Source organism: Microchirus variegatus, assembly GCF_963457635.1.
Source record: "Microchirus variegatus genome assembly, chromosome: 2".
NCBI classification, from domain to species: domain Eukaryota; kingdom Metazoa; phylum Chordata; class Actinopteri; order Pleuronectiformes; family Soleidae; genus Microchirus; species Microchirus variegatus.
Genome location: NC_139803.1, coordinates 22658260 through 22680187, shown reverse-complemented (window position 1 = coordinate 22680187; position 21928 = coordinate 22658260). Strand labels below are relative to the sequence as shown.

General features: G+C 42.6%; 1 protein-coding gene across 1 annotated transcript in view; it reads right to left on the bottom strand.

Annotated features, from left to right (window-relative positions):
• pcdh7b (protocadherin 7b) overlaps positions 1-21928 on the bottom strand; it is a gene marked incomplete at both ends in the record, with an annotated part of 114926 nt that overhangs the window by 41344 nt on the left and 51654 nt on the right. The window contains 2 exon segments of the mRNA XM_083902211.1: positions 16204-16293; positions 16295-16423. Of these exon segments, the coding sequence (XP_083758337.1) occupies positions 16204-16293; positions 16295-16423 (219 nt within the window).

The following is a 21928-nucleotide window of genomic DNA, read 5'->3' as shown; positions in this document are numbered from 1 at the left end:
GAACAACTCGCGGCAATATAATGCTGCTACAAGACATCGTTATAGTTATTAGTCTATTATTAGCTGCTGAAGCAGTCATCCTACCCCCTTTTCCTGCCTCCCTTCCCCACCAACACAGCGCTGTCATTATAGACGACTGGCTTCTAATTGGAGAGAGGAAGCCATATCCATGTTTCACACACTGTGAGTGGCCATCAAGTTGCAAAGAATCAAAATGATCAATTAAATACGCCCCAAAATGCCAGCAATAACATTTCTCGGGAAGGTGGAAAGCTGATTAGTCTGCGGATCACACTGAGGCGTTTGCATAAACAGATGATTACAATGAGGCATTTGGGAAGGAGGGAGGGCGGGGGAAACAAAGACGGGACCCGCTCTCCTCTGTTTCTCTGCAACTCACACAGTTTTTTTTTTAGATTTGGGTTTTCCTTTTCTGCTTATATTTGGTTTAAATGAGGGGAAAAGTACCAAGTGCACAGAGGCACTCGCAAATACTGTATAGCTTTTCACGTACACACACACACACATACACAAACACGCAGAGTCGGGGAAGTGGAGAGGAGAGAAAGCGAGGCAGCTGTGAAAACAGTGCTTCTCCGTATCAGAAGAGAGTCTTGAGAGGAAATATGGTGCAATTTTTTACAGCTCTCTGCCTGTCAGGGAGAGTAAAGAGAGCCATGTCCAGTGGACCTTTACTGTCAGCATACACACACACACACACACACACACACACACACACACACACACACACACACACACATTAAGCTCCAAAGTCAAAACCTCGGTGTCACTGACAGGGTGTGAACATTTGCCTTTTTTCCTGATTTGAAGCAGCTCGTCGCAGATTATTCTTGCATTCCTGCCGCCTATTTTTACCCCCTAGAGAAACACATTAGTCTGTGGCCTCATTTTCACTACAACATAAGCAAGTGATTTTGTGGAATCGAATTGTGTGGGACTTTTCTTTCTTTTTTTTTTTTTTGTGGCCTATTTTGGCTCCAGACATACCACAGTTAACAGCTCTCGACAAAGCAAACACATAGACATTGAGGTATTGGGGATGCCACAGGAAAGTGGGATACAGTATTTGCTTCTTTTGTTCTCCAAACTGGTTTGATACCACTATACAAAAAAAAGTTCATGACGGGTATACTTACATATACAGATGAATCAATAATGAAAATAATCCGTAGTTCCAGCCTTTATGCAAACACTTTTATCCCCAGAGAGTAATATTTCACAAAAAGAAAAGTGTGCAGAGTCATTGCATTTGATTAAGGGAATTGCTGTTTGGATCTTAACTGTGTATTCCTCGTTATTATTTTTTGCCCCATTCACATCATCATCAACAGCAGCAGCAGCACTTCAGATTAAATTGACAATCTCCTGCCTGAGTACAGAGATGTACACACACACACACACAGCGAGAAAGAAAAAGAGAGACATACACAATAATCACAAGAAAAGGGAAGACTCGGCTCGCGTTGCATGAAACCTTGAGCAGAATACAACCCTGTCTTTCTGCACATAATATTCTCTCAATCCGTCTCTCTCTCTCTCTCTATATCCTCGCTTCCTCCAGCATCATCTCCGCCAGGAGGATAAACTCTCTGGCTTGCAGACTTTCCGTCAGAGCCCAAAACCACAAAATGGAGCTCACTGCCTTTATTCCTCCAGTCTGTTTATTCACAGATACACTATATATATACACTTTCACCTCCCTGCAGCTGATTTGCATCCTCAAATCTGCGCCCCACCCCCTATTCTGTTCCCTCTGCTTCTTCTTAAACCATTTATAAACCAATTGCTTTGTCTCTGTGCAGAGTTCAGCCAAAGAACATGGGCTATGTTGACAGCTATGGTCTTTTTTTTTCTTTTTTTTTTTTTAAAGAAGAAGAGATTATTGCATGTATGTGCACCGAGGTGGATTAAGACTTTGACGCTAATGAAAGGCCCACCAGACAAAAGCATTTTTTGGAATTGGTCAGCTGGTCTTAAGCCCAGATAATGCGTATAAGACCAAAATGAAATCACCAAAGACACGGGTAGTAATAATAATAATAATAAAAAAATAATAATAATCCCACGGAGGGACAGAGGGGGGTGATGGAGAAAAGCACAAGCAATCATGAAATATCTGGAAAGTGCAATTTTCACCCAGAAACCATCTGTTCTTGCTGTTTATAATCCAAGGTTGTTTTTGATTAAGATTATATACATATGGCTCAAGATCCCTAAGCTATTAAATGCATGCAGCTCCCCCTTTTCTTTTTTTTTCCTCATATAAAGATGAATGATTTGAATAGTGATTTGGGGGAGTTCGGAACAAGGTGAGGGGTTTGTGTTTATGCATGTTAAATAAATGCAAGTGTCTTTGGGACTGTCTGCAATTGCTCAGGGATTAAGACGATTTATGTTGTCCTGGCGTGATTTGACATTCACAGCGCGTGTGAGGTTATGGAACTATCGTCCATCTCTCTCTCTTTTTTTATTTTCTCTCTGTCGGTGAAAGTAGGAGACTTGTTTCCTTTCAGTTTTGTCTTTTTAAAGCTCCGGTGTGTAACTTCTGTCACCACTGCTCGTCCACATTCCAACCTTTCGCTTGTCTGTTTCAGTATCTCACTTCCTCACCAGGGATAAATCCTTAACCTTAAGTTATCTTTTAACACTGTCCATTGTCTAGTAGCCTGGTGCAAACAAGACATCATCATAGCCATAATTTGAGCCAAGAAGAGATGAAGTTTTCTTTTCTTAATCTCCCTGATGCCACGTTAAAATGTGCAGCGTATATTTGCCGGGGAGGAAGTACCTTGCCAGCAGCACCCTTTCGTTTGCTGATGTCGCCGCAAAAAGGCTAAACTCGGGGCATTCATTCACTCCAAGGTTTTAAAACTTGTGTTTTAATCTCGTCCCGCACATACTGAACGGATTAGCGTGCGCACTTATGAGCGTGTATGAGTGTGTAAATGTGAATTGTGTGTTTGTCGGCATCGCGAGTGGATTTGCCGCCACGTTATCTGGATTAGGACGTCCCGTTCTGTCAGGCCATCGGTGGATGGGGCCTACGCGAGTAGAGGACGAGATTCCTTTCTTTTTGTCCCTCTCTAAGTCAAAGGATATGAGGAAATGACGGTGTAGATTGGCAGTTTTTATCCCGATATGATGAGTGTGAAACAACATTATCTCCCAATTTTACACCTTTTATATTCACAACAGAGAATGCAAGGGGAAAAAGATTTTAACAAATATATTTGTGTTCTCTCTTGACTTGAACGCATTGATGTGGATTTGGTTCGTGGTATTTTATACTATTTCATTGTATGGGCATATTGATGATCTTTCTTGTATTCTGTCTGAGCTTATATATTGAGATTAAGTGACAAAAAAAGCTATCAAAGAGCTGAAAACAGGAGTAAGTAATAAGGAGTAAGTAAACTCTTCGTCTCTGTTGACCAGCCGAGAGACCCATTATCTCAGTTTCTTGCATTTTTTTAAATCCAGTCGTGCTGAGGCACGTCTGTGAATACACAACAGTCGCCTCTCCCGAAGTGATGTGCCTGAGAGTGAGCCACAAGATAAATGCTATTGTTTTAGCCTTCAAGGTAGCCATTAGTCTGCGGGCGGGACTGCAAACAAAAGAGCAGGAAGCACAAAAGAGGAGTCGCACACTTTGTCACAAATGCATAGAAGCAGTTGTGCCCTCTGGGGCATTTGTTTCAGGGGTTAATCTTTTTTTTTTTTTTTTTTTAAACAAATGCCTGGGGGAAGGAAAAACAACTCACCTGGCTTCCCTTCATCAAATCCCTGCCACAATTACCTCCATTGTTTGGTTCCAGTGTCGAGTTACTTTGCTGCGATTATGTCCGCTGATGTGTTTTGCCTCTCGGGTGCATTTCTGTTGTGGTTTAAACGGAAGCTTTTGACTGCCACTTTGGCGTTTTTTTTTTTTTTTTTTTTGTTTTTTTTTCCCCATCATCATTCCTCACAGGAAGTTTGTACTTATAACTCCGCGGTGAATGGAGACGCGGCTTTGTGGGGCGATTGCCGCATTTTCCCTGGCTTGAAAAGGCAGCTGCTACGGTGAATGGAGCACAAAAGGCGGTCGTTTTGTCTCCTTGATTTTAGGCCTTGAGGTGACTAAAAAGAAAAGAAAAGAAAAACAATCCACACCTGAAAGGGAGGATGTGACGCTTTCCCCTTGTGCAACTGCCGTACTTGGATGAACGCTCTGTTGCCTTCATGACCAGGTGCGCCGAAATTACAAACAACAGTGTCGGTGGTGGAGCTCTGTGCATACGTCATGACGGAAGAAGAAATTCCGGAGAAATTTGTCAAGTCAAGGGCTCAGGTTAAACGTGGCATTTCAATTACTGGGTGCCAATGCATATTCATCGCAGCATGAAAAGGGAAATGACGCGTACCACCCCTAAATAATCACCGATCTGTCAGCAAGTTGTTTTATTTCCTGTGTTCTCTGCACTGACGTAATGATGACGAAATCGTTGATCGTTGAAAATGAAGGTGTTGATGCATTTAGGGGGAGCAAAGAAACACATTGCAAAAAAAGATTGGGACTTAAAGGTGTAGTACGTAACTTTTAACTATAAACAAGCGTCCATTATATTCAAATCATTGTCAAACGAGTTCAAACACTGCTTATTGGGCTGTTCGGCTCAGTGTTTATCTGTATGCGCTGCACACAGGAAGTGATTGCTTTTATGTGGCTCCTTATGGATGGAGGCACGCACGCAGCGCTGAGTTAGTCGAGCAACCCGGGGATGGAGCATTGACTGAAAATGAAAAAGAAGCGTCCACTAAAACTGAAAGGAGTGAATTCTACTCCTCAAAAAAAAACCTGCTCGTTCAGCAGTTAGATAGGATAAAAAGCTCCCTGCCCTCTGCCCGCTGTATCCCGCTGCCGCTGTGTGACACTAAGAAAATAAACAATATGGCTTTAGCAGTCATGTAGCCTTAGGTAAAGGAAAAATCAGTGGGATGATCTCTGAGTTGGTCAGGTCTCAGTTCAGCAATGTTATGTGCCCAATAACCAGGATTTCCATGTCTTTGGTTGATGCACATTGAGTATTTTTCTTTGGGTTTCTTTTTTTTTGTTGCTACATGTATGAGAGGCAGCACAATAGCGCTTAAAAGAAATGCTACAGCCTTTAAATGGGTCAACAATGAATAAGCAAGCGGCTTCATGCTCATGAGAGAGATAGCGTGCAAATATTAGCAGCACACATACATGCACACATACGCAGCACTTCCTGCTCTTACTGCACCGACTTCATGGGTGTGGGAATAGCCCAGCATGTGTTTTTATCTTAAGTGGGGTGTGCTCTTGCTCTCGGCCTTCATAAAACATGTATGGAGCTAATGCTGACCATTACGTGAATTACTTGCCTCACAGTCGCCAGGGAAACTGCTTTGAATAAATGGACAAGCCTTTGTTTAAAAAAAAATAAAAAAAGAGAAAAAGAAAAAGCCTCTGGAAATACATTAAATCACTCGCAACGTTTTTGGACAAAATCTTCCACTGTTCTTTTTTCTTGACTGCTGACGGAAGCAAAGATTGTTCAGAGAGAGGAAAATAATGAGCGTCCTTTCTTCCCCCTGAAATGAAAAATATATATATATATGTTATACTCTATATATCTCACATCTGCTTTGGGAGGAGATCTTTTTTCATGAGCGCATATATATGACCTCTGAGTAATTGTGTCCATGAGCACATTCCCTTCAAAAAAAAAAAAAAGTCAAAACCTTAAAGGAAAAGGGATATATGAGGAGAGAAAATAATGAAATTCCTCACTGAGGGGAACTTAGGAGGATATTGTCCCTCTAGGTGAATGGAGTGTGCACATGTGAGCAAGCTACAGCTGTATGAGGCGGCCTTTTTTTTGTCTGAGACATGTTATGAGACCTTCCAAGCGTCTGCGGTGTCAAAGGTGACGCCGTGTGCTACTTGGCGACCTCTGCCACAGATCCACCCCCCCCCCCCCCCCACACACACACACACCTCTACTCTATCTATCTATAAAGAGCTTTAGCTTTTCATTTAATTCCCCCTCTGCGCCTTTCTCTCCATATGAGACACATTAACGGTGTCCTCAAAGAAAAAAAAAAAAGAATGGCCAGGGAGAGAAGTAGAGGAGGAAATGGGGAAGATAATCCCCCCTTCTTCCATTTTTTTACACGGTTTTTATCTATTTTTAAAAATAGCGGAGGGAGTGGAGTGGGCAAGGGAAAACGCCCATGTACACAGAGGACGCGTCGCCTGAAATGCTTGTTAATTAACTTTGAATTGAGCCGCGTTGAGTCCTTAACTATATACTCCCATCCTAAACATAACCAACATTTTTTACAGTTTAGCACTTTTAAAGGCGCCATATGTGAGAATGTGGCCAAAACCGGTTACTACACCATTGTAGCTCAGAAGTAACTGGCAACCCGTGGTTGCTCGGCAGCTGAGACTCTACCGACTGCAATGATTGGTAGATGGCGGTAGGTGGCGCCACATGCCAAAACATGATTTCAAAACATAAACATGATTTGCAGGCCGCAAAATATATTTTTTTTAATGCAAATATTTTGTCTGTACTGTTGTTGTTGGTGAGTTCAGTTTGTTATATGAACATTATTCCTGAGTCTCTGTGACATATTAAGAGGATTTTATGGCCAGTTGCTTCAGATTTATTACATAATGCACCTTTAAGCAAAAGAATGAGCCACAATCTAGATAAAGCAAACAAAAAAATGACATATTAGGTGTAGTGTGATATCAGCTCCTGTCTAATATTTATAAAAAATGTCACATGACACTTGCGACACGACTCTTTAAACTAGCACATTCTTTACAGTATGTTTTTGTACATGACCTTGACTTTGCAACACAGTTCCAAGCCATATTCCATTTTACTGTAGCTCTGAAATCGTATAATAATGATGTATTACTTGACACTATTGCAACAGTTGTACTGTATTATATCATGAAAGTATGTTAGAGTGCGTTTTAACCACTTTCTAATGCACGTTAAAGTAAAGTGTTACTTGTCTTTTCCATGTATTGCAATTAATAACAATACAGGAAATATGTTTGATGTGAGGGCAGTCACCTTAACCCTCTGCTGTGGATTACACAGCTGTAGTGCAGTGCAGGGATGTGTCACAGTAGTAGCTTAAGCTTCTGTGCCCTCCACATAACCCACGCAACACACGTGATTATCATTAGCTTCTTGCATAATGCCTGCAGCAAAGCAGGCAATTGTTTGCCTGCGTTTTGACAGTTTTACACCGTTTAGATGCGTCTCTGTGTCATCAATCCACCCCGATTAAAGACATGAGTTTAAAGAACGTGATGTCAAATTCCTAAATAATGCCGCCTAATTGGTATCAATTAGCGGTGGCAGATGCGAAAGCTGGCAGAATACCTTTCCCGAAGAAAAAAATGCCAGGATACAGCTATGTCTGGCACAGCAGGTTGTTCCTATAAATAAGCTCACATGGGTGAACGGGAGGCAAAGGAAATCTACAAAAAAAAAAAAAGTTTGTAGTTTGTACACTAGTTTGGATTTGTGTTGAGGACAAAGTTGTGGGGGCGGTCGGCGAGCACAGTGTGAAGCGTCGGAAGTCAAAGGTCGACCTGCTGGCAGGCCAGATGTCACATATACATAAGTAAAGTAAACAGAGACGGGGATTAAAAGAGATTCAACGTGCAGGAATTTGCAATTTCTACCTTAAAGGTCAAGAAAGTCAATGCTTGTATTCAAACTCTACAGCCTTCACTCTCAAGTCACACTCGCGCTCACGTTAGAGCTGTCACTTTTTTTTCAAACTCTAACCCAGTGCTTCTTAATAATAATATTATAAATATTTTCTGTTATGCGCTCCTTAGGATGAAAAAACATTTTGCCCCCCACTCTCCCCTGTTGCTATACATAGTATAATTTGTCTATAAAATTATACCTCTGCATAACTTAAGAAAACAAAATATAGATCAACTTACAACAAAGAATAACTATAAATGTGGATCTAATGTGTTCCAGCATAGCTGTTTTGCATTGATTATTGTGTGTTCTTTAAGTGTGAGATAGAAAGGAGTATAGCGTGTTTGGCAAATACATGAATGGATGCATGAATGGATGTCGGCCCGCCTACGGAATGTGCGAACACCTGAATGTGTTGTTGTTGTTGTTTTTTTCTGAATTCTGTTTGTTTGTGTTTTTGTAACAAATTCCCTTAGGTGTGAAAGAAAAAAAAAGAAAAAAAAAAGAGAAGAAGAATGCCTTCATTCTCTCGCTCGCTCAGTGTTCCACCCGGTGTGAAGATTGGCACACTGCAACATATGCATGTGCACATACAGTAAAGACACCTGTCCCTTGCAATATGCTCTGTCCACTCGGAACATGTGCGAGTGAATGAATGAATAAATAAATAAATAAATAAACATTCACTTGTAGTCTGCGAGTATGGTTATTGGCATCCCTTGCAGTTTGCCCCTCCCAAGCTGTCGGCCTCACACCGGGAAAGACATGGCACCCACTGTGTCTCAGCGCTGCACACCTGGTGTTCCAGCATGCACAGGAGTGTGTACTTCCCCCCACTCTGTGCAACCTGCTCATCTTCATGATCATGCACAGAATCCTAACGGAGAGAAAAGTTACACAGAGGAAGGGAAGGAGGAATGGGTCGATGATGTCGTAGTAGTAGGAGCGACAGATCTGTGGGGGGGGGGGTAGGATGCAATAGCTGAATTACAGTTTGCTAAGATATTTGTATATGTATCCAAATCAACAACTGTGGGAGAGGTTTTTTTTATTTTATTATGAACATAACAAATGCCTGTGTCGTTTGGGCACAAGCCAAATTGTTGCAGCTTTGTTGCCCCTAAAAAGGCACAAAATGCACATGGCGGCGTGTGTATGACTGTAGGCCCTCATTGAAAATGCAGTCATGTCTCGGCAGTACCATGAAAAACCATTCTGCTTTCTCTCTCTCTCGCTCTCCTATAATTTCTGCCTTGCACGTTATCAAATGCACATTTGAATCGCACACAACAGCAACACAGAAATAGGACCATTTTTAAGTGGAAACTGACTCACGTTTGAGGCACGAGCTTGAGTTGCAAAAAAACGAAACAATAACGCCTTTGAAATGGATTATATCCCGACAAACGTCACTTATATAAGTATATAGAGCCTCTTAACTTGAGTCACAAAAAAAACATTTTTTTCTCCTATCCTCTATTGACCAGTAAACCCTTAAAATACAGATATTTTTTTTTGTTTTTTTAGAGGTAATATTTATAATGAGGCAGAAATACTATACTATGGATTACTTTGCCGCACATTTATCATCCTCCGGGTTTGAAGCCACAGTTCTCCGTTATCCCTAGACCGGTGACTATTTTTTTAAGTGGAAAAAGAATCTCAGTGGGAGATAATTCAAAACATACACAAATATAACTAGGACGCGCCGTATTGTGTTGTTAGATAAGGACGAGTGAATGTGAAATAGCCGATTTTCCCATTTGGGTTGAAGTCTTCCTTTATAAAAGGCAACACAAATGTGCAAACGCTGCTTTCCCCCCCCAACATATTCTTCTGCTCTTCTATTTGTTGACAGCGGGTATTCTTTATGTGTAATTCTCTCAGTGTGGCGTGTGTTACGGCACTTAAGGCTGCACTGGGTGGGCTTTACAGTTCATGTGGCGAGGCAGACCGGGAGAGGAAGACTGCCGATGTGACACCGGGGTACGATTTAAATACCTGCCTGCTCTGGCTGAGCTGTGATCAATCATCTCTCTGTCAACGACCACTCCCTGCTGGCAACTTCTCCATGCATGCAACCGCCACCCATCACTTTTTTCCCTTCTGTTTCTCATTCCATGTTTTGCTCCAGTTTTTTTTTTTTTTTTATCACAAATTTTCCCTCTATCTCCTGGTGTCTTTCCAACCTCCCATCCTTTCGATTCCTTTTCCTGGGCTCCGTTTCAGCTCCGTGCTACTCTCATTTTACTCCGAGCCGAGCCCATGCCTCCCTCGCTCTTCACCTTCGCTTTTTCTTTTTTTTTTCTCGCACATCGTCTCACCAGGTCCTCTTGTTCTTTCTATCTCCCTCGCTGTCACGTTTGCCTGAGGATGTCACGAAAAGAAATAGGGGAGCAAGAGGAAGAGGGGACAGATGGAAACGAATGAGAGAGGGAGATGGCAGAGGACTGCGGACACACCACACAGAATACAAAACCGGCTGCAGAATGTGCAAGCATCCCAATCCTTTATGCACTTCTTAGACAGGATAGATCATTATTCCTGTGATTTCTTTAATTTATATTTGAAAAAAATGTTGTCTTTACACATGGACTGTGACCTTGGGGGAAGTCAAAGGGGACGGTGCAACATGATGATTGATAGTGCGAGTGCCTTCCACTGGGTGATTTTTTACTGAACCTCTCTGTTGGGTAGTGATAGGCACACCGTGCATAGACACACACACACGCACACACACTCTCCCATCTTTCCACTGAGTTGGGGGAAATCAGACCTAAGACCAGCACTGCTGCTGCTGCTGCGTCGCTCTTCAAATATGAATGGTTTTAATTAAACAAACTTGTTTGCCATCTGGCCCCACAATTGGGCTTGCCTAATGAACAGAATAACACACACAAACACACACACACGCACATTATTAACCAGGCTAAGCAGCATTCCAATGGGTAAAACTCGAAAATAGAGATAAACAACAACAGTGACACATCTACTGAGGTGCCACACAAAGCTAGAAAATGATGCAGTGACTCATTGTGTTCAACAGTGTCTGACAGTACATTCATTGTACCTACAATTTAGCTCTTCCCTCCCATTTTTTTTTTTCGACCTTCAAACGACGATTGTTCAGGGGTTGAAGATTTTTCACGTTGAACAAATCCGAGGAAACACGTTAAAGGGTTGTCCCACTTTGTAGGTTTAGATAGTATCCCCTTACATCCTTTTACAGTATCTAAAAGAAACGACCACTATGAAGCTACCATTGGTTAGCATGTTGTGTAGCTATGCTAACCATACCAAAAAAGTGGGATATGGTATACATCAATTTTACATATTCCCATTTAATTTTTACCACTACCCTTTGTAACTCAGCATCTTAAAGAAACTATCACCATGAAGCTAACATTGGTTAGCATGTTGTGTGGCTATGCTAACCATACCCAAAAAGTAGGATATGGTATATGTCAATTTTAATTATTCCTATTTAATTTTTACCACTACCCTATGTAACTCAGCTCAGTATCATTAAGAAACTATCACCATGTAGCTAACATTGGTTAGCATGTTGTGTCGCTATGCTAACCATACCAAAAAAAGTGGGATATGTTTTATGTCAATTTTGCAGATTCCTACTTAATTTTAACCACTAGCCTTTGTAACATGGTTCCAAATTGCAAAGGGGATTTGAGCCAAACATAACTAACTCCTTCCTGTTCTTTGAGCCTGTGTGTATGTTGTCGAGGTTGTCTGCATCGCTGTGATGCACTGCTTGTCTGTCCAAGTCAATAGAGCCAGCGAGTCCACATTAAATCATGATGTTTGTAGTCCACTGGTACTACCATAAGAATTCTCAGCAGGAGGGACAGGACAGGGAATATGGTGTGGAGTTGAATGTGTAAGTGTGTGTGTGTGGTTGTCTGACAGCCAAAGCAAAGAAACGTGGGAGGCATGCTAACGTTAGCAGCCAGTGCGACGTGTTATTACTCTCTTAGTGGCTACAATAAATTTGCAGGATTCGTCTGTCCAAGCAGGCAGCATAAACAAGAATTGGCCACTGGCCTTCATGGGATGCACTCTGTGATGTAGTGGCGACTAAAAATTTGAGAAAACTAGTTTATATCCTCTGTGAACGTTGTGATCACAAGGCACGTGTCCATCTGAAGAAATAGCCCCTTTTTCCCTATGCGTTTGTCTTCAAAAGTAATTGTTCAAACGTATTTCAGCTCTAATGTATGTTTCTTTCTTCTTTGCATTTGTGCAAACGCACTTTATTTGCATATATGTACATGATACCCGCTGGCAGCCTCGCAAAGCATGCATTAATTCAGCTGATTCAAACTGAAGCAGTATTAAAAGGTTATAGCTATAAATTGAATATCTGCTTGTTTAAAATAACTATATTATTATTCATGCTATAGATCAAACCATGACCTGCAGCACACCACATACAGGCGCTGCACTGACGCACCAAGCAAACATCTTCAGTGCCGCGAGCTGTTCTGATTTGCGCAGAGGTTTTGACATGAAAACACATTATACACTTCAGACTCGTGGCAACGTGGAAGCGTGATATTTTGAGGTGCGCTTGAACTAATCTGGCAAAAATGGCAAAATCCACTACCCCACAGCAATGTGGAGATCAATAATGGAGGCATCCATGGCGACCTAATCGGGTGTTTGACTCCAAATGCTCAATGTTTATTAATATATGATGAGCACTGGGGTAAGCTTATGAATAAGTGAGCGGCCCAGCTGTGCATCAAAAAGAGCAAGACTTCATGAAACCTATCGAGTACCATATCTGAGATAGAGTTGTATGTGCTGCCCAAGAATTATGGTAAATGCTACTGAACGTAAGGCTACAAACGTATTTTTCCCTGCTGTGTTCAAAATAACAAATTTGGCAGTATTTGTGATGGGGGGGAGGCACGGGGGGTTGGGGGGGGTTCGTCTATGGTCATGACATGCAACAGCTCCAGTCAACGAAAACATGGTCGGTGAGGAGTGTGGGTATGCAAGTATGGGTCAGGAATGTATCCATTTCCCTGTGGTGATTCAAAACACTCCCTGTTTTGAGTCGATTCTGGAAGAATATGTCTTGGATTCTTTTGCTTTTGACACTCCACGTGGAAATAAGTCAACCAATAGAAAATAATATAGTTTGAAACCTGACCTTGATGAAAGAGATGAGAAAAAGCAAATGCAGTCTCTTGGCATATCTATGTAGAGTGTAAAAGGAAGGAATGAAAAACAGTCTGTTGCTTGCGTTGCCTCCATGTGTGTTTGTCTGGGTCAGGGTTTGCATGTGTTCCCGCGTGTGTGTCTTGGGGTGTGTACTTGCGTGCATGCATTCATGTGCGAGAGACAGACTAGCAGCTGCGGCGAAGGACGATTGTTCTCCTGTACATTGTGTGAACACTGATTGACGACAGGCAAGTCAGAGCAGGAGAAAGCGCGGAATCAAAATGGAGACGCAAGCCTTTGTCCGTGTCTCATCCTGAGACAAAAACAAAACCATGATGATTCAGTGGCATGGCAGATTAAAAGAGAAAAAAAAAATCATATTCAAAGTTGTCAAACTGGCAATCAGTCCTATTGCAGCAAAAAAAAAAATCTTGATCTGACCATGGAATAGCTCATTCATCTCAGCTCACATTTCCTTGCTGCCTCCTGGTCTGTCTGGAACGCCCAAGCCGGCCCTAAACAAGATCCTCGCCACGAATCATTGTCACATTACGCACATAAATGTCTGCAATTACCTGTCGCTAATGATGTCCATGTCAGCGTCGGGCAGAGCCAGAGCAAGCCATCTGCTAACTTTTGTGCTCCCGCTTTCCTCATAACTCTGTAATTATCTACAAGAGCCAGTGCTCCATATAGAGTGAATGCAGCAGCAGCAGCAGCGGCGGTGGTGGCGTCGGCACTATATAGTTTGTGCTCACAAGAGGTGGTGCTAATGAGTGTACTCGGCTTTCCCTGAAGAGGCCCTGAGCAGTTTGCCAATATGTGTGCCTAACCTTAGATGATTGCATTTACTTTACACTTAGGTATTTAGATGATGTTCTTATTCAGAGTGACCAAGCAAGCAAGGGGAACTCAGAGTTGACCTCAAGGACACGATTAACAGAACACATTGAGATTTTTACAGGGGTTTGAGTATCATTCAGATCTACACAGATTACAGATTACATGTCAGACCACAAAGCCAACCCTGCCTACCGCCTATATTTCACCTTATATAATCTCATAGTTTTGCAAACGTGTAGGTTTTGTATGCTGATATTAAAACAATATGCTGCCCCACATCCACTCACTTATTTCAAGTTTGCCTATGCACACAAATACACACACGCACTCACACCAGTTTTTGGCTGATCTCACCAGAGATAGCGAGCAGCAGCAGCAGCAGAGCACGTTGTTTCTTTTGGATGAAGACTGATTCATGAATTGACCTTCACTCCTCTTTCTCCAACAAATCTCCTCTAAAGCTGCACCATACTAAAAACCTGGAACCGTGGAAATGGGAAATTGACAACATATGTACACAGAGCTGAAACCCAAATTGACTAGGATTATATTAGCATATATATTTCAGGGTCAGCCCTTCTCGTCGCAATGTATTTCAAATTTCACGATGCATGAGCTCCTTTGGTGTTGAATATTCCATTTTTGGATTAATGTGTTTCACTTTTTTATGCCGCTTTCGGTACACAGTGGATTTGTGTGACAGACTGATCACAATTTTAAATTCAAGGAGGGTTGTCTGCAATTGCCCAATTACTTTGAACAGACACCAGCCTCAAAATGAGCCTTTTGGGTTTAATTTGGTACTGTTTAATTTTGAGAGATTTTAAATGTCCACAAGGTAGCCCTATCCATTCATACCAAATCCCCTTTTAATCTGCATTAACGCCGAAAATGTAAAAAAGGTCACTGTTGGACACCTGCCTAACTGCGAGTTTGATGTGCACATGGGTCTGGTTTGTCCAACTATCTCCTTTATGGGGGTCATCACATTAATTTTAACCAGACATTTCATCCACTCAGATACCATTTTATGTCCAGGTTTCACTTTGTGGACACAGTGGAAGATTACAGTGTGTACACTAATCATACGGAAGATAGGTCATTATCTAGCAAGCAGCTCCATCTAACATGAGAGGATGTGAATCTTTAAGCCATTTAAATTCCCTTATCCTAATCTGCAATGGGAGAGCCTCTGCACTTAGGCTCAGCACTCTTAAGACAGCTCCTCCTTGTTAAGCATTGCCTCAAACTCGGAGACTATGAATTGGACCATTACCCCCATCTCTCAGTGCGCACACACATACCCACACCCGTATACACACATACAGATGCATGTATTTTGGCTACAGTTGGAAACTAGGTCTCAGACTAGCTGTGAGAAGGTCCTACAAGGAAATTAAGATTAAGATTAAGATTCCCTTATTAGTCCCACAGTGGGGAAATTTCCAATTTCTGCATTTTAACCCATCCGTGAGTTAGTGAACACACACAGCACACAGTGAGGTGAAGTACATGCTAACCCAGAGCAGTGAGCTGCCTGCATTCAGCCAGGCATTGAGGGGGTCAGGTGCCTTGCTCAAGGGCACTTCAGCTGCGGACATGTTGGGGTTCGAACCGGCTACCCTCCGGTCTCAAGCTCTAACCACTAGGCCACAGCTGCCCAATATTCAATGCTGTACCAAAAGACGGCTTTTGCAATCGGTTTCTATTCCATTGCTCCCACTCACTCCCTCTAGGCTCAGCCTTTCCACCGTACAACCTACAGAACATAGGTTCTACCTCCCGAGTGCAGCAAAACAAGCTCTTTCAGCACAGCAGCTGCCTATGCAGCTTCTAATTAATGTGAGGGGAGTTTCAGTCCTACATTGATACACATCTTTTACTTCATCTCAAAGAATAGACTAGATGTAGGGATAAAAAACCCCAAAACCAAAAAAAACAACAATGAAAAATGATCCACAGTCAAGCTGGGACGTATAGGTGCCAAATGAAATTCAGGGGGAATTTCAAAGATACAAAAATACTTCCCAAACATGTTACGCCCTTTACCCAATCAAATAAACCTACTGTTTCTGAAACAGATCAAACCATGGGTTTTATGAATAACCACCATACCTCATCTTCACATGGTACGTATTGTTGGAAGGGCAGCTACAGTATCACAACCACCACACCACACCAAACCAGATAGTCTAATCTACAAGAACTATTCAATGCTTTTGGAGATGTACTTGATTTTAGAAGAACTAACTAACTAAGAGGAGAGATAACCTCACGATTCTGCATGTTTGTGAGACTGTCTAGCTTTGGACGTGCTACGTGAATACTCTAGCCAGTGTGTGCGTTTGTGTTTCCTAATTCTATAGCTTAGCGTTTTTCCAATTAATCTCCTTTCAGTGTTTGCCCCTACCATTTTCCATGTGCTCTGCCTCACCGACACTGCCATCCGGCGTTGTCCTCTCGTAGCTGTCCTCGGGCAGGGGAAGGGCGCCCAGCCGGGGGCCCGATGAACTCTTGCTGCTGGGCGTCTCCGACTCGTCCAGGCCGCTGTCGTAGCAGCTCTGCAGCGATCCCTGCTGGTGAGGGTCCTGGGGCTGGCTCACCACAGAGAAGGTCACTCGGCGAAACGGCTACAAGAAAAACCAAACGGCCGGGGGTCACTATAAAAGGGACTGTTTCTTTAATTGTTATAAGTCAGCTAGGGGATTTTGGGTCCTCTGGATTTCAGAAAGGGGGTTCGGGTCAGGGTGGTGGGAAAGTAGATTAGGGGAAAAAAAAGGGGGTAAGGGTAAAGAAGTGTAGATATGTGCTAGCTAAACATTGGGGTATACTTCATTCTACATGCTTATTGTAATGTCCCTTTCCCACTCATCTGCTCCGTCACAGTAGCCAACACAGACCTGTTCTCATCAATGGCGAATAGAAAAACTAGCACACTCATTCACATTCAAAGTCGAGGCACAGCCTCATATACAACACGTACTAAAAACACGCAGTTACAGCGGTAACTCGTGCTAACCCAAGTTCAAAATGGTGACATCCCCTTTGTGTTTGTGCAGAATATAAACGTCAAGGCAATGATGTCAAACCTGTCTCGAAGGCTAACGTCACGTTTTACACACACTGCATGGCTTTACCAGTGTGTGTGTGTGTGGTTTGGCTATATCTAACCTAGGTGATACCACAACATGATTTCTCCTGCTGTTCGTATTCAGTGTGATTCTGGTATTTTACGTGAATGTTATCCAGTGGAGCCAAAAAAAATATGTAGGAAATGCTGAATTTTGGCAACTAAAAAAGGTACTGTGGGTCCGTGCTGCTAACGTGACACATCGCCCTTTATTTGAAAGTATTCCTGTGTGCATTAAGCATGTCGTCAAGGACCACAGCCTCTCTTTTTCCCAGTCCGTTTCTCTCCACACTCTCTGTCTGAGCCTTGTGCAAAGGTAATACTAGCAAGTGAGGGTTGATGAAAGGGGGGAGAATGAGCATGAGACTAGGAATGAAAGACCAGGCTTGGTCATTACCTGAACAAATGGCATAACAAATGCCTAATGCCATACATTAATTAAATACAGACACAGTCAAAGCTTGCCTCTATTGCGTCTCATCTCAACTTTCTGCCCCTTCGCTTGGACCCTCGTCACCTCCTCTTCTGCCTTTGTCCCCTCCTCCTTCTGTTCTTGTTTCCTTATTCCATCAGGAAATTATTAAATGGAGCACCGGACCAATTACTCAAACATTTTCTCCTTCTCCCTCCCTCTATATCTTCCAATTTGTTCGCCAGTTGTCTCATCCAATGAGGTAAAAATCAGTTATAACCTGTGATTAGTAACTGCGCCATCAGCTCTCTTATATAGAGACGTGGGCGTCTAGAGAGACTCACTCAGAATTTGGAGCTCACAAATATAGGGGCACGTTATCAGCAAGTGTTAGCAAGTCACCTCAGAAATGCAGATCTCATCCAGTGACACATACTGCAACCCCATGTGAGTCTGCTCGGGATATTTCCCACAAGTCACTAAGAAAAATGGGCTTCCTTTGTGTTTGTGTTTATAAATTTGCATTTATTAATACATTTCTTCTTGGTTCCCTCTCTCTGTCTCTGGCTGGCTGGCTAACACAGCAGTCTTGGCAATAAATCATGTTTCCATGTAATTACAGTCAACACTCAACAAATGAATTGGTATAAATATTCATGCAAATTTCACTTGGATAGGCAAACATTTGTTGCATAATTAAAACCGGGACCCAGAAGGAGAACTGCTCCATAAGTGTAATAACACTTGAGGAGATGTTAAGATATTAAACCAGATTTTAAATTTTTGTTTACTTTATCATTTTTATGTTGTTTTGTTTACTTGTTTGGTGCAAGATGCATGCTAACAAGTCCCACAGCTTGTGTGTGTGGTGGAGAAAACAAGTACTTTGTCTGGATCAGATTTAGTGGAGTGCCACGTTCCTTGGGAAACATGGTGTTTTAATGATACGGAATGAACTACAGTTGCCTAATGAATTGCCGGCAAGAGGAAGAAAAGACACCTGAGCAAGTGTGTATGGATGGGGAAAACGGAAAAAAAAAGCTGTGAACAACAAAAAAAAAAAAATCAAAGTTAAATGAACACAAATAGATTTTATTCACCTGAATTTCCCCTTGTTTTCACTTGCGGCAGAGTGAGATAGAAGAGAAAAGGGAGGGGAAGCTAATTTGTTTGCAGACCAGAAATGGAGTTCACGCAGAGATCGCCAGAGGCTTTGGATTAGATTCTGCAGCAACCACTGTCTGCACAGCGACCTTCGCTCCCTTCATTCTGTGTCTTTAAACAAATGAATAAAATAAATAAGTGATTTCTTTTTTTGTCACATCCCCCTAATGTGTGTATGTGTTTGCGTGTGTGTGTCTGTGTTTGCCTTGGCTTGTGCTGGGGAGAAGAGAGAAATTGTCCAACGTGCCGTGTAAAATCACATATGGCTCTGAGTTGTCGCAACCAGTCATTTTTCGTTATAAGGAAAACCATTTGGAGGGTTTTGTCACGTGGCCAAACCACAGGGAAAAATTAACAAAATGATCTGTCATGCACGCACGCATGCACGCACAATCAGGGTTGACGACTGAGGTTCTGCTGCCCTGAAGATATTTTAATGCATGAGTGACGGCGAAAGGGAGATTTTACACTGTGAGAACTCTAAAGAGGCAGTGGGTGTTAAAGTCACACTGCTTCCCTTGCTGCCTGGCCATGCTGCCGTATGGCACAAGGATTCACCCCCCTCCCCCCGCCCTCCCTCACCCCGCCCTACTCACCAGATACTGGTCATTTTCAGGCCCGGTGAGTTTGTTAAGCTTCACTGAGTACATGCCCTTTGATGCTGGCCCATCCACCCACCCCCACCCCCCCACACCCTGACCCCCTGCTCTCAAGGTCAACACAGCTGCCAATCACTCCAGCAGTGACCGACACTGAAACGCTAGCGCACACGTACACGAAAGCAAGGGAATGTCATAACCCCACTCCCAGGAGAGACACGATGGCTACACTATTGCTGTCAGTTTAGTTTAGTGACCGTCTTTAATGTGATGAAGCATTTTTTTATAGCCTTGAACATATAATACAGAAAAAAGGATTAAAACCATATAAAATTGCTCTACTTTGACAGTTACAAATGTGCACGAGTACATTGGCTAATGCTGTACCTTGGTAGAAGACGATATAATACTGAGCGTAGACTCGATCCAATAGTGGTTGATCATATAATGATATTGATAAGCCTTGGCTTTAGAAAACAGAGAAAAATGACTCAAATTATATTAAGTTGTTATCCTTGTTTTTCTTCACAAAGCACACGAGTGCACTTCCAAGAGAAGATCTGATACAGTCCTCAATGTAGGTACTGGTCGGACACTGGTCAACGTATCGCAATCGGATATTGTAAAGCAAAACTTCTGATACAATACAAAAACCCTAGTTGTGAAAAGGCCAGATATGGTTGATATATTGTTGTAGGCAGCTTGTGATATCAGTGGCAGACACGAAAAAAGGTTGTAACAAGCCATCCCTAGCTGTGCCTAACCATATAGTTATGTTGGCGCTAGGTTGCTTTATCATTCCCAGATGCTGGAACCCCTTTTTGTCGGGTCCCGACAGCATAGGGCCTCATTGGGGCGTGTGCCTGTGTTTGAAAGCTTACTGTGACAGCCACGGGTGATTGAGTAAATCCATCGCTCCGAAAAGAAAACGAACAAAACGCAAACAAGCCACAGGTTTTATTGGTGGCTTTGGCCGATGCTCAGCCAGGCCGATTTCCTGGATGCTAAAAAGGATAACATATGGGCTGCCTGACTCGAGCTGAACTGGAGCCAATAAAAACAGGACGGTGCCACTCATGTCAATAATGTGTGACCTCTTGCATTTGATTTTCATTTCCTGCTCCCTCATACTAAATGTTGAGCTGCTGTCAGGAACATTCTGTTTCAACCTTTCTTCCAGCTAACGCTGAATGAGTTACACAGAAGAAGTCGAGTGTTCTGCTTTTACATGAAACCTCAAAGCTGATTAATGTCACCACTTGACAACACAGTAAAGACACATTACCTAAGGCTAAACAGTGACTTTAATGCCACTCATTAAAGCCCATGTGGCATAGTGCATGCACCAAAACAGTGGCGTTTGTGTTCTGCTGCTTCTCCTCATCCTTTAAGAAAGACTTTTGGACCCATTGGCTTTGGATGTCTGGAATCATAATTAAGCCCACCTTGAAAGGAGTGGATAATGGAACTGTGGAGGTGGATCTGGGTGGAAAACACAGTGTGTGTAATTTCAGCCATAAGTACTTTTGGCGGATGGCAGTGACCCACCGCCGTGAACCACAGGAAGTAATTTTGGCTGGGCTGGACTAGGGTAAAGGGGAGCAAACATACACTGCAGGGCCAGTGTCTTATTGCAGTCAACCGAGAAAGACGGAGGGATCCGGAGAAGGACGTATGTGTAAGTGAGATGCAAGGGAAGATAAAGAGGCCAGTCAAGGAGGGAGGGTAAAAGTAGGGAGTGACACAAGAGTACAGCCATAATTGCCAAAAGTGCCAGTCGGTAATTAAGAAGGCATGTTTCATTTTTAATGGGCAACCAGACATAGACTTTCAATATGCCACCTGAGATGCATAGAAAGTGCCAAAAATCCATGTTACACCGAGAAACAACCTCTATTGGGATCTAATCATCACCGCTTGCACTGCAAAGCTCAAATGTAGGTAAAGCACGGTTGTAATTCCAGTCCTCTGAATTAAAAAGATCAAGAGACGCACTGATGTTGAAGCGATAAATGAGACAAATGCCCTCAAGGTGAATGTCTGTCTGGAAATCAACTGGAATCTGATCCAGGTGGATTCAGGTTCTGTTTGGGTGCTGCTCAGTTTCACTTAATTGCAAAGGTACGGGGTCATCTAAGAACAGAATTCCGATGCTGTCTGGCTTCAGTGGTCAAAAACAAGGGGTGATTGGAATGTGCATGGTCTTTCATGTGTATTGGGCCTCTCTCGATGAATGACCAGGTATATTTCAAAAGGGGTTTTTGGATAGGGCAGAGTAAGTTGTGGGAGTGCTGGCAGGAGTATTTGGCTGATGCTTTGTTAGTGCAGCGATCGCCAGTGGAGTCTCAGGTATCATGTACCTAGCCTGGATGATAGGTTTGGCCCTGTCAAGCTCCGGCGCGCTTCTTCAATTCTTTCACATCCCCCTCCCCCCTTTACTCTTTAAACTTCACTCCTCCACACAACATACCTCCCAGGTCACTCTTTCTCAGAAAATAACAAAACAAAAAAAGACAGGATTAGGGGGAGAAACTGAGGTAACGGCTCAAAAGAACACCCAAAGACTCCAGAAGAAAAGAAAGACTAACAAAACTGAGATAACAGAGGCTCTGGTGGGTTCCTTGTCTGATTTTTCCAACATTATCTTCAAAGTCAACAAAGATGCAAAATGTTTTTTCTTTTCTTTTCTTTTTTTTCTAAAACATTCTTTTAGACAGCTGGGGTTACAAGGTTATTCAGCTGCCAGTTCCTCACCTGAGCTATGCACACAATAATTGATCTGGAAGAAAACAAGAGGCAGCGGTAGACGGATTCGTTTGGTAGTTTCTAT